This window comes from Mirounga angustirostris, unplaced genomic scaffold (assembly GCF_029215605.1).
Source record: "Mirounga angustirostris isolate CCGP_5_RB_7025 unplaced genomic scaffold, mMirAng1.0.hap1 SCAF_6, whole genome shotgun sequence".
NCBI lineage: Eukaryota > Metazoa > Chordata > Mammalia > Carnivora > Phocidae > Mirounga > Mirounga angustirostris.
Window position 1 is genome coordinate 50,897,859 of NW_026991714.1, and position 13,361 is coordinate 50,911,219.

General features: G+C 33.7%; 1 protein-coding gene across 11 annotated transcripts in view; it reads left to right on the forward strand.

Moving 5' to 3' along the window:
- COP1 (COP1 E3 ubiquitin ligase) overlaps positions 1 to 13,361 on the forward strand; it is a 263,344-nt gene that overhangs the window by 195,931 nt on the left and 54,052 nt on the right. For all 11 annotated transcript variants that reach the window (XM_064594283.1, XM_054508048.2, XM_054508049.2 and 8 more), the window contains 2 exons: positions 749 to 873; positions 1,963 to 2,123. In XM_064594283.1, the coding sequence (XP_064450353.1) occupies positions 749 to 873; positions 1,963 to 2,123 (286 nt within the window). The remainder of the gene's footprint in view (positions 1 to 748; positions 874 to 1,962; positions 2,124 to 13,361) is intronic.

A 13,361-nucleotide genomic window follows, 5' to 3' on the forward strand; every position in this document is an offset into this window, starting at 1 on the left:
TTATAAACCAAATTATCGAATAAAGGATAACAATTTACAACCTAATGTACATGATATGATTGGATTTTTGTAACAGAAAGGAAAGCAAAAACATGGTGTCTTATTCAGGTTCTTTGTCTCTGTATGATAGGATTACCAACAATCTTTATATTCAATTAATTTTTGGTAAATAATTCCATTTGCATATTATTTCAGTAAATAAATTACATAGACCATTCCAGTCATTCATTATATTCCACCCCTGTAGATACAACTAAGCTGTCAAAATAGGTTAAATTTAGTATACCAATACAATTCAATATTTGAAAAGTAAATCAAATCAAGTGGCGTAGAGTGTATCCCTGAAATTAAACACAGCTCCCAATGGAATTTGTGTTATTTGATGATGGTGGTGTGATAGTATTGATGAGTAATGTTTATTAGTAAGCACTTCCTAGATGCCCAGGGACTATTGAAAGCATTTTAAAGGAATTAATTTAGTTTTCATATCTTATAGAATTTACCTAATTCAATAAATGTAGGAATCACTGTATTTCACATAACTAATGAACAAAATTGAGGCCGATGAGGTTATATAACTTTCCCAAGGTCAAAAGCAAATTAATGGTATACTGAGCATTGTTAACTCAGAAAATCTGGCTCCATAGTCTGCATACTAAACCATCAAACTGGATTGCCTCTAAATAGTAGGGATGAGTTTCATACCATGAAATCTTCATTGCATTCTCATTTTTTGTGTTTACCTCAGCTCAACAGACAGCCAGCTAAAGCTGTGGAATGTAGGGAAACCATACTGTCTACGTTCCTTCAAGGGTCACATCAATGAAAAAAACTTTGTAGGCCTTGCTTCCAATGGCGATTATATAGCTTGTGGTAAGTAAAACCATCTTTTCCTGGAACTTTTTAACAGGAATTTGTCCCTGAAATTGCATTCAACGGACATGGACTATATACCAAGTCAGGAAATGATCTGTACCTCTAGAAAGTAGCATATTGAAGTCTTCTGGGATTGTACTGGAGTAAGCATTAGTCCTTCTCTCCTTTACTGGGCGCAAACCCTGACTGCGTGAAATAGCATAAGATTGTTAAATATGTTTTGTAATTGTTCTCCATCGTAACATGATTTCTGTAGATATTATGTAAAAGAAAACATTAATTTCTGCTAATAATCCTAATTTCAGGGACATTATTTGTCTTCTTAAGCTTGATACTCATTTTCCCCTACAGAGTGTTCTCTTCATTAAGTAGTTTGTTTAGATGATCTGTTATTCTAGGGCTTTTGTTGTTGGTAATTTATACAAATTTAAATCAGAAGTAGAAAAATCAAATTAGGTAATGTTCAAATGCTTAATACACCTGATGCCTGAATATATGAACTTTCAACAGTTCTTTCAAATGAGACCTTTATTTAGTAAAGTTGTATATAATGTAAACCGTGCCAAAGCAAATGTCTTGCAATTATTCTACTTTGACAGACTACTCAAAAATATAGGTTTCCTTATAGGCCACTTATCTAATAGAGTAATGTCTTTATTGGGGAATGGGACATAAATTTTGTAGGTTATTAAAACCAGCCTTTGTAAGTGCTGTAACCTTTTTTTTCCCCTCTTAGAAATCTCTCTAAATGTCATGTAAGATTCATGCTATAATAACAAATTTCTGGTCTTCTTTAAACCTCTGCTATAAATGAGGTTTTTGCAGTAATTTTAACTTTACAGTTATCAATGTTGTTATATCATTTACCAGTTATTATTTCTTTAGATTAGTAAAGTGTCGCTTTTTTTCTATGAATCATTATTTCACATGATTCCCAAGAAATCCTGTGCTTTGGTCTTTCAGATTCAACCATAAAAGATTTGTCTTTGTGCTTAAACATTGAGTAATAATTACCTTATGAATATAATGTCCTAATTCTGAATTCTCCCGTTCTATAAAAATATTAAATTTTTTTTTTTTTTTCAGGAAGCGAGAACAACTCTCTTTACTTGTACTATAAAGGACTTTCTAAGACTTTGCTAACTTTTAAGTTTGATACAGTCAAAAGTGTTCTGGATAAAGACCGAAAAGAAGATGATACAAATGAATTTGTTAGTGCTGTGTGCTGGAGGGCATTGCCAGATGGGGTAAGTTTTCATGTCAGTTTTTTCACCTTGATGTCTCATATAACACTTTATGTTTATGTATTCACGTGTGAATTTTTTTAAGTTTAAAACATAAATTGATATGTGATACAAATTTTTTCTTCTGCTTAGTATTGCATCACCAAAGGAAACAGGCAATTTAGGTAGTAATTGAAATGTCACCAATGGAACAATGTCACACTGATATAATGTCTCTCCTGTGTACCCATAGCATCTTGTGCATACCTCTGTTTTAGCATTATCACATTGTCTATTTATATCTCTTCTATAGGACTGGAAATTTCTAGAGTACACACTGTGTCTCATTTTCCTTAATGATCATTTGCAGTATATACTCAATAAACATTTAACTGAACCTGATATTGTCTTAGCAAGAAAAAAATTTGATGTAGGTAAAAGAGAGTGCCCTATATGTATACCTAATTAAATACTATTTCAGGGAAGAATTGCTCTCTACAAAATGCATTTATACAAGAATATTTAAAAACATTTAATTTCTTAATAAGAAAGTAGTAGTTCTAGATTGCAAAAAAAAAAAGTTTTCTTAAACTTGTCACTTATTCCTACATTTTAAAGTATAAGATTTCTCATAAGTTATATGAAGAAATAGTTCTTTTTATTGGTAGTCACTAATGTCATCTTTTTGAAAAATAGCTCTTTAGGTGCTTACTTGGTTGGTTTTATTTTTGAACCAAAAAATTCTTCCTTGATGGGTACTTTCAGAATTCTGAGTTGCTGATACTATTTAACTTTAATTAGATATATCCCATTCCTATCTTATTTAAAGTTCTGTTAATCAGCTTCCAGTTTTGGCAATGGTCACTAGGTGATTTGTACTAACCTGTAAGTAGAACTAGAGAAGTTGGACCAACTATATTTATTTCAAAAACAACAACGGGAACTGTTTGAAAACATTGGAATGTACACAAGATAGAAAAGAATTACCAGCATAGGAATGTAAACCTGGGTTTGGAGTATGCTTTTCCTCTGGGAGCCTTTGCCACTCTTGGTAGAATGGCTGAGAGCACTTAGGACAGCTTCACAGGGGCACAGGGATTGGAATCTAGTGCTCACCACTATGTGGGTGAACTTATTTTGGTTTAGGGCCCCAAAAGGGCTGTAGTCTAGGGTAAACCAGTAGAAGGTAAACTCTCATAATGATTGCAACGCCAGATCATATCAGTCCTGAAATTAAAATTAAATGATCCTCTATTGCTAGTTAAAATTAAATCCTCTTTGAAAGAAGGTCTAAAAGAGATCATCTGGGAATTTTTTTTTTTTTAAATTGCAAATACAGTAACTCTTAAGACATAATAAAATCACAGACATAGGAAAAGGCAAGATGTTATAAATAAATTTAGCATAAGCAGTGGACAACAGAAACAAAATCACAGCAACTCTGGATATTGGAATTATCAGACATAGCTTAAAAATAACCATGCTGACAATTGATAAAAGACAAGATTGAAAATTTCAACTTGGAACTAAAGAACTATTTTAAAAATGAAAATCCTAGAAGTAAAAAATTATAATTACTAAAATTAAGATCTCAGTGGATGGATTGTGTGGAAGAAAAGACAGTTGAAAAGAATCAATGAACTTGTAGTAAGTTAGAAGAAAATATACAGAAGAAAGCATGGAGAGACAAATAGGATGAAAAAAATGCAGAAAAGAAAAAAAGGATGAAGTAAGAAAGTTTAATATATTCAATAGAAGACCTAAAAGGAGAGAAAAGAAGTAATACAACTGAAGCAAATATTAGAAAGAATTATGTTGAGAACTTTACAAAATTGATGAAAGACATCAAGGCAGAGATTCAATAAGCCCTTGTATCCCAAAGAATAAATCTACAATGTGAATAAATATTTAATATTATACTTGGACCATGAAGAGACTTAAGCTTGCCTGAAAATCTGACCTTGGGTCTGCCTTCTTACAGTACCACTTTGTGGAAATGTGCTGAATTAGGACAAACATGGAATGTTATTGTTAGCAGGCTAGTTCTCTCTTAAATTAACTATGAAACTCCATCTGTACTATTGCATCTGGACTTAGAGAACTGTGAGTTGGCATATTGACCTTACGTCTACCCAAAGTAAACAATATAAGACTGACAAGAAACCAAAGCACATCTCTGTATCTAGAACCTCATGCACCCTAACTGTCCTTGGCAACTGTGCGTACTCTTTGTGTGGGTTTAGGAGGGATGCAAGAAGCTATGCATGTATATAGTTGCTTGCCCTCCTGATGAGTTTGAAGATGTTGTGCATGACGAATTTCCTCTCCTGTATACCTCTATAAAGCTAACTAACCTAGTGCAAGACTAAAGCTAACTGTGTTTGGTCCTGTGACCCCTACTGGTGGTAGGACAGTCACACCTTGACACATCATAATAAAACTATTGAAAATAAAATGCAAAGGGAGATTATTAAAATAAGGCAGAGAAAAAGTCACTGTCTTCAGAAGATCAGCAGCTAGACTGACAGCCAACTTCTCATGAAGCAATAGAAACCAGAGTTTGTGGAACCAGATCTTCACTGTGCAAAGGGAAATACTTCCCGATCTAAATTTCTATATCCAGTGAAAATCTCTCAAAACAAAAGTAAAATGAAGACACTTTTAGATAAATAAATATGAGGAATCTGCCACCAGTAGACATACACCAAAGAAAACCTGAAAGGATATTTTTAAGGCAGAAGGAAAAGATGCAGAACCTAAAGATGAAGGTCACTGATGTAGAAAGGAATGGGAAAAGATGAAGGAATAGAAATGGTGAAAAGGAATAGAAGTCGTAATATGTAGTAAATCTAAATGCATATTGACTGTATAAAGCAGTGATGCCTTTTTGGATTTAATAAACACATAAAATTAAGTATTTGACAGTAATAACATAAGCCAGAAGGGTAAATGTGATTAACATGTTCTCAAGAATTTTCCTTGTCAGGGAAGGAGGTAAAAAAAGTAATTAATATTAGACTGAAGGGGATGCATATTGTAGTTTATAGGATAACCTTTCTAAAGTAGATTCTTAAAGTGTGCTACCTAGATCAACACATCAGTGTCACCTGGGAACTTGCTTTATTTCCCAATAAAAAGATTAAAAGAAAAGTTATGTAACTCACTTCATTATCAGTCCAGATTTATCTTAAGTTTGATTTTTATATAACAGTCACTTTGATTAGGCATTGAAAAATAACTTCATTTCCTTATTTTAGATGAGGCAGAAAGTGTGAGAGACTGTTGTTTATTTATTCTACAAATATTTATTATGTGCAGTCACAGTTCTAGATATGGAAGATAAACTTGAACACAACTGTAAGGAAAATTCTGGCCCTCTTAGGAGACTTAAAATTTTATGTGCCAGAGGAGAAGGAAAAACAAAATAAATAAGTTGTTATATCAGAAGGTGACGAGTGACTTGGAGAAAAACAAAGCAGGAGAGTGGGACAAGGAGTTCTGGAATAGGGAGTTGTAGTTTTCAGTGGTGGTGACAGAATCACCTACCTGAGTAGCTGAATTAGAGCAAAGACAAGGACGTAAGATGTAATCCATGTTTAAAGGTGCAAGGGTATTCCAGGTGGAGCAAACAGTTCAGAGGCCTTGAGGTAAGAAAGTGATTAGTGTTCAGGGAACAGAAAGCAGGCCAGTGTGGCTACACTACAGTGAACTAGGTGCAGAGTAGTCGATTTCAGAGTGGCGAAGAAGAACCATTTCAACAGAGCATTGTTTACCGTCCAGACTTTGGCTTTTACCGGGTGTGAGTTGGAGCCATTTTAAGATTTTGAACAAAGGAGTGATACAATGTGACTTCAATTTTTTAAAAATCGGTTTGGCTGTTTGAGAATAGATTATAAAGTGTCAAGAGTGGAAGCAGAAAGGCTGTTGCAATAATCCAGGTAAGATAACATAGTGGTATACCAGTGAGAACTAGTCAGATCCCATTTATTTTGAACATGGAACCAGTAAAATGCATGTGGAGAGTGAAAGAGAAAAGTCTAGGATGACACTGAGGATTTCCCCCCCATAACTTTAGGAGTGGAGTTGCTGGTAATTGAGAAGACTTCCAGAGGAAGTGTCTTAGAGGAGATAGGAGGTGACGTTTGGACTGGTTAAGTTTGAGTTGTACTTGCCTTCTAAGTGGATGTACCGAGTTTGGAGTTCACAGCAGATTGGGGCGCCAGAGATAGACATTGGTAGCTGTGAGCATGTGGTGTTTAAGCCAAGAAATTGGATGGTATCTCTGCAAGGGACTATAATTAGATATTAGAAGTCGTGTGAATACCATACTTAGGAGGGTGCCTTAGTGTTCAGTGATTGAAGTGAGGAGGAGGAATCAGCAAAGGCTGAAAAAGAGTCATTCTCTATATGGTAGAAAACTGGTGCCTGGGAAGCCGAGTGAAAAAGTTTTTCAAGGAGGCGGCGTTGATTGGCTTTGTCAAATGCTACTAATACAAGTAAGATGGGTAAAAAGAAAATGAAAGCAGTGGTATGAGAAAAGCTTGATTGTAGTGGTTTTAAGAAAGAAAGGGAAGGGAGAAGTTGGAGATAGTGAAATACAGGGAGTTGTTTTGGGGAGTAGTAAAACAATACCATGTTTAATCTCACCTAGATTACTTTGTTAAAATATGAAATCAATAACTGTCTCTAAAAAGGCCAAACATTTCATTGTCTTTCTGTCCTTTTTTCTATTCTACCTAATTTTGATCACAAGAAAGAGATCAATTTATTTATTTATTCTTGAAAATTTTTATTTATTTTATTTTTAAAAGATTTATTTATTTGAGAGAAAGAGGGAGAATGGGGGGAAGAGCAGAGGTAGAGAATCTCAAGCAGACTCTGTGCTGAGTGCAAGCCCTACTTAAGGCTCAATCTCAACATCCTGAGATCATGACCTGAGTGGAAACCAAGAATTGGATGCTTAACCAACTGAGCCACCAATGCACCCCATAAATTTAGAAAAATTTTAAATGTAATCAGCCAAAGAGAGGAATGGAAATCTAACTTTGTAAATAAAAATATGATTCAATAAAGGGAAGGACATCTATCTCCAAATTCACCATAAAATGTTTTTAGTTCATTCTTTTGTAGTTGTTGGTCAGTTAGGTGTTAGATGGTTGATGGGACTGTTCAGATCTTGTCTTTACTGATTTTTTTCTGAAAGAGATCAACTTAAGGACACTTAGAAAATAGCTTAACTTTGAAAGGCTTTTTAGGTTTGGGACAAATATAAATGGTATATCAATTAGCTGTAATGAACTAAAATGATCTAAATTCTTCAATTATGGTAGTATAAAAATTGATTTGCTTTTATGTTATTTATGGCAGTGATTTAGTCATAGGGAGGGAATGAGAAATTAAAAATGAGTGGTAGAGGGAAAGGCACAAAGACAAATAGATACATTCTTTTAGGATAGTATCTCAATCTTATAAAGGTTAGGGTAGTTTCCAGCAGATTAAATTTCCATTTAGCTTTGTTTTTTCCTATAACCTAGGTATCTATCTATATATCTATATTTCCTTTTGGCCACTTCTAGGTGAAAATGAACCAGTAATTTCAAGCCCTATTTTGAACCATCAGCTAAGATCATATATAATTCCCATTCTTTTTATTTCTGCCGACCGTCATATAAGCTGGAAAGAATGTTATACACTGCTCTTTTAAAGATGTTGATCAACTCTATTGTAGTATTTATTTCATTTTCTCCTTTATTTCACAGTGCTATGGAAGTTAACAGCGTGCTCTCCCACCTTCCTGTTTGCTATGTGGTCTATTTTGCTTTAGGATTACAATTCTTACTTTTAATTACTCTCATTTAAAGATGGAATATTTTTAGTGTTTCCTTTTTTTTAAGTATTTATTCATTAGAGAGGGAGTGAGGGAAAGATTATGAGGGCGTGGGGGTGTAGAGGAGGAATCCCAATGAGGGGCTTGAGGGGCTACATCCCATGACCCCATGCTCGAGCCCAGGACCCCGGGATCACGACCTGAGCTGAAGGCAGATGCTTAACTGGCTGAGCCACCCAGGCGCCCCAAATATTGTTTCTTTTAATCTGAGAGATGATACTTTGTCCTTTGTCTATTTTTCTTCCTTCCTATATTTTCCCTGTGTCTAAAAGCACCTTTATTCAGTCACTTTTGTGGTTGCTGACGGATCCTTCTGTCCTTTGTTCCTTAGTTTTGTCTGCACTGGTAATGGCTCTAGCATTTCTACCACTAAATGCCAAAATCTCTTCAGCCATATTTAATTTTCAAGGGAACTTTAAGATGTTTCATTTGAACTCTAGTGAAAATTCTTTTTGCTTTTTAGAAGAATTTTAATTGCAACTTAGGCCTCTCTAGAATAGAAATGGTAGTGATTACATGAATGAAGAATACAGAATTGTTTATTTTATATTTTGTTTTTAGGTTATTATTTTAATTCACTTGAAGACATTTTAATTAAAGAAACCTTAGTAGTTTAGAGTTACTGATACAAAGATGTTCTTTTGCCAAATTATTAGGGTTTTTCTTCCCAAGACTAAATCTTACTATTTACATTGCCTATTTCAGTATTAATTTTCATGATTTTTAAAAAATACGGATTTGTGTGAAATAACTACTAGGAATAACACATATCATTTTACCTTTGTTTAGGATTTCAAATTTAATTTCCTCATTGGTTATTTTTTTAAAGAAATGAGGAGAACTTGATCATATGTTTAAATTGGTGTAATAAAGGAACTTTACTATCCACTTACTTGAAGAAGGAACTATAAATTCTAAAACTGTGTGTGAATGTATTGTATCTGTATTGCACATCCAAATACATTCCATTTGAATGATGATACAGAGTTTGAAGTAAATATGGTTTGCTATATTTCCATAAATAGCAGTCAACTCTATCCTTTTGAATATAGAGAATATGGGCTTAGTAGGCTGCAATTTCAATTCATTTTCTGACTCTACTTCTTCGTAAAATACCACATAATTTATTTGGCCTCTTGTATCCAGATGTTGTAAAATTTGCTGATACTTTTTGGAAACAGCCATTATCTGGATTAATAAAACCTATAGGTAATCAGCAATCTATGTCAGTTCTAGTTTCAACCTTTCCTTCTAAAATATACTATTTATTCACAATTTTTGGTAGGTATTACTATGGACTAACATAAGTTTTGTTTTCTTCCTCCCTTCCTTTCTATGACATCCCTAAATCCTCAAATCCTACCTAAAAGGCAGTAATGATATGGTCAGGATATTCATTAACTAAATAATTATTCTCAACTAATTTATAGTTGATTCAGAGAAAAATTTTGCAATTTTAAGAGGGTGTGGGGGCCAGTGTGAATGTCCTTGGCAAACACTTTGATGGAGTATAATGTCATCATCTTGGAACATTATCTCTTAGGCTTTTTTACCAAATGACCGTTATTGTAGTTCATTATTCAAAGAAACAATTAGAAATGAATACATGTATATTTTAGAGAATTTATAAAAATGAAAAGTAGAAAAAAATAGTCTATTATCACTTTTCCCAGAAATAACCAATAGTAAAATTTTAATGTAATTAATCTTAATGTTATTTTCCATTCATGGGGACTGTTCTTTTTTTTAAATAAAATTGTGTATTTTGCATATTATCATGTATTCTTTTATTTTTTTCCTGTATTCTTTACCTTTTGCCTTTTTCATTAACTCTTAATAATCTCTCTCTTTTTTGGAAGATTTTATTTATTTATGTATTTGACCGAGAGAAAGACTGTGAGAGAGGGAACACAAGCAGGGGGAGTGGGAGAGGGAGAAGCAGGCTTCCTGCTGAGCAGAGAGCCCGATGTGGGCCTCAATCCCAGGACCCTGGGATCATGACCCGAGCCGAAGGCAGACGCTTAACAACTGAGCCACCCAGTCGCCCCTATCATTAACTCTTGAAGAGAGTATTTTCAGTGGCTGCATATTATTCTATTCTAAGAATTTACCATAACTGGCATACCATTGTTTTGTTGAGGATGTTAATGTTTACTTTTTACTATTACATAACTTTACTACTTTGAATACTTCTTGAATATTTTTGCAATCTTTAAATTTCTAATTGTTTAGAAGAGAACTTTCAAGATTTATCCATTTAAAGAAAATGAATACTTTTAATACTTTTGATTAAAATTAGTTTGCCTTCTGGAAAAGTTTATTTACATTTGCTCTTGCACCAAGAAACAAGAAAGTCCAGGGGGTTCAGTTTCACCATGTGCATCAAACATAGGATATAATAATGCCAACTCTGCCAAGTTGAAAATATTTTGTTAGTAAATATGTAATCATTTTTTATTGTTTCCCTAAGCAATTTTCTGAAACATTAGCTTTTGATTTTTTACAAATTTTTTTTTAAAGAAATTTTTGCTTGAAAGGGAAATACCATGCAATTGAGATAATTGTTTTATAATCACAGTCTTTTGGCAATTTGGTGTTTGTAATTAAAATCTATTCCACTGTCTCCCACACCCTATATCCTCCTTGAAAGTAATGCTATAAAGCTAAGGTAAATTTGGGACACTACTGGTTAGTCTTGATTTCTGTTATATCTTTTTTATCATCACTACTTTATTCAGAGACTGGAGTCAGGTAGAGGAGAATATGTGCTTTGTATCTGGATCCTTCTGTTGGCATGAGCCTTAAAACTGATGGAATGAAACATAAATTGACTCAAGAATGCAAATGACTTTCTGTTCTTAAGTGATCATATCTATTTAAAGAGACACCATATTTTTGTTGGAAGCAGATCCTGAGTCCATTGTAACTTCTGCTGAGACTGTAGGGTACCCCCATCATTGTTTTATCAGTTCTGAATCACGTCATACGTACTTAATCTAATCTTGGGTCACCAATTCTAAATGGGTATCTATGTGAAAAGGCAATACTTATAAAGGACACTTAGCACTTCCTTAGCTCTTCAAAAATGATTAAAAAAATGTATACTCTATTCTCAGAAAAAGCATTAGTTATTAAGGATGGTTATTTTCTCTTGTGGCTTGAAACACCAGGAATCATATTGAAAGTTTCTGTAATTCTAGAATGAAGGATGTCAGGACAAGGACTTTCCTAATTTCCCTCCCTTGAAACCAAGTCCAGCAAAACTTGGCTTGGGAATCTGTCAACTATATTATCATCCATACTATACAAAGTTATAACCATACTAAGCAAGAGCATCCTTTTCAGTCATATAATAAAATACATTTTTTATATTCCTATTTCTAATGAATTAATTTAATGAATTTCTAACTTTATATAATGAAACATTTTTTTTAAGTGTTTCTAACTAAAACCTTATATTCTTTTTTTTTTTTTTTTTAAGATTTTATTTATTTGACAGACCGCGAGAGGGGGAACACAAGCAGGGGGATTGGGAGAGGGAGAAGCAGACTCCCTGCTGAGCGGGGAGCCTGATGCGGGGCTTGATCCCAGGACCCTGGGATCATGATCTGAGCTGAAGGCAGACCCCTAACGACTGAGCCACCCAGGTGCCCCTAAAACCTTATATTCTTAAGATCTTCTTTTCTTTACCTAAATCTCTCATGATTCCTACCCATTAAAAATATTTGCTGAATGAATTAGTATACTGCCTTATACTATTATTTGTGTTCATGTCTCTTATCCCCTGCTAACCTGCAAACTCCTTAAGAGCACAGACTATGGAACCAGGTCACCTAGGTTCAGTCAGATTTTCCACATAGTAGCTCTGTGACCTTGTACAAGTTCCTCAACTGTACTGTGGATCAGTTTCCTCATCTATATTTAAAAAAATTTTTTTTATTAAGTAGGCTCCACGCTCAGCATGGGGCTTGAATTTACAACTCTGAGATTAAGAGTTGCATGCTCTACCAACTGCGCCAGCCAGATGCTCCTTCCTCATCTATAAAATGCTGATGACAATAGTAATTTACCTCTTAGGGTTATTATAAAGTTAAAATAAGTTAAGGTACATAGAGTTTAGAATATTTTGGCATATAGTAAGAGCTATAGAAATGTTTGCAATTAGGGTCATTAATTTTTAAATTATCCTTAGCACAAAGCAAATGGTTTGCACCTAATGTGTAATTAGTATATAATTTTTGTAATGAATGTTACAGTCTTTTCAAGTCTTTTAGGCTTGTTCTTCATCTTGTTTGTTCCATAATTAATTAAATACTAATTTTGAAACTAAAGAAATGCTGGAGTAGAGGTGGGAGATACTTCTAACATCTAATAGACTCACTTGAAACCTAGTGGTAATATCAAGATTACATCAATTTAAGAAAACTAGTTTTTCTGACATCAACATTCATGGGTACCTGTATAATTATTTTATAATTACCAGTTTGCCCCTTGGGATAACCTCCAGGCTTTTATTTTCAAAAGCAATGAAAATTTTAAAGTGCATGCAGCTATAGGGAAGTTGGTATTTATTATTAGCTTAATATTTTTGTTAGATTTATAGCCTGTTCTTCCCTTCCTCTCACCAATGCTTTTATTTTACAATTTAGTCTTCTCTCAAAAAGACTTAACATATCTATTTTTCCAATTTATTTGTTTTTATCTAAGAGATAGACATTCCTCTCTGACTTAATAAACACTGTGTATAAAGCAGCAGATTGCATGCAACTAGGGAAGCTAAAGCACTGTAAAAAGCCAGTCTGCTTTCATTAAAGTGCAGAATGCATCTATAGTAAAATTTATTTATACCAGTGATTATCAGAATCATCTTGGGATCTTCCAAAAATATATATATATAACAGAACATCTATTATATAGTTAGATCCATGAAACCCTATTTAAGGGGAGGAAGGATGGTAGGTGGAGACTTGTATTAAAAAGTCCTCCAGGCCTCCTTGGAAAATTATGTTACCACTGGAAAGAGATTTATTAGACATAGTAATCAAGAGGCATAAATGGTTCTCCAGCATCTGCTAATGAGGTAATGATTGTAATTATGAGTATCTAATATCTGTTAGATGTTGCTATTCCCTTACCCCCTTGGGAAGAGATACAAATAAAAATAATAAGATGTGGTCTTTTTCCTTTTCTTTAATTAAAAAAAAAGACCTTTAATTTATATTAACTTCCCACGCTTCTAAGCTGTTTCTGATCCTGAATTCTTCAGTGAACACTGAGAAGACAACATAGGAGCTTCTTTTTCTTTCTTCTCTCCTTTCTTCATTTCTGTTTCTCTTTTTCCTTTTATCTTTCCTTTCCTTTCTTCTTTCCTCTAG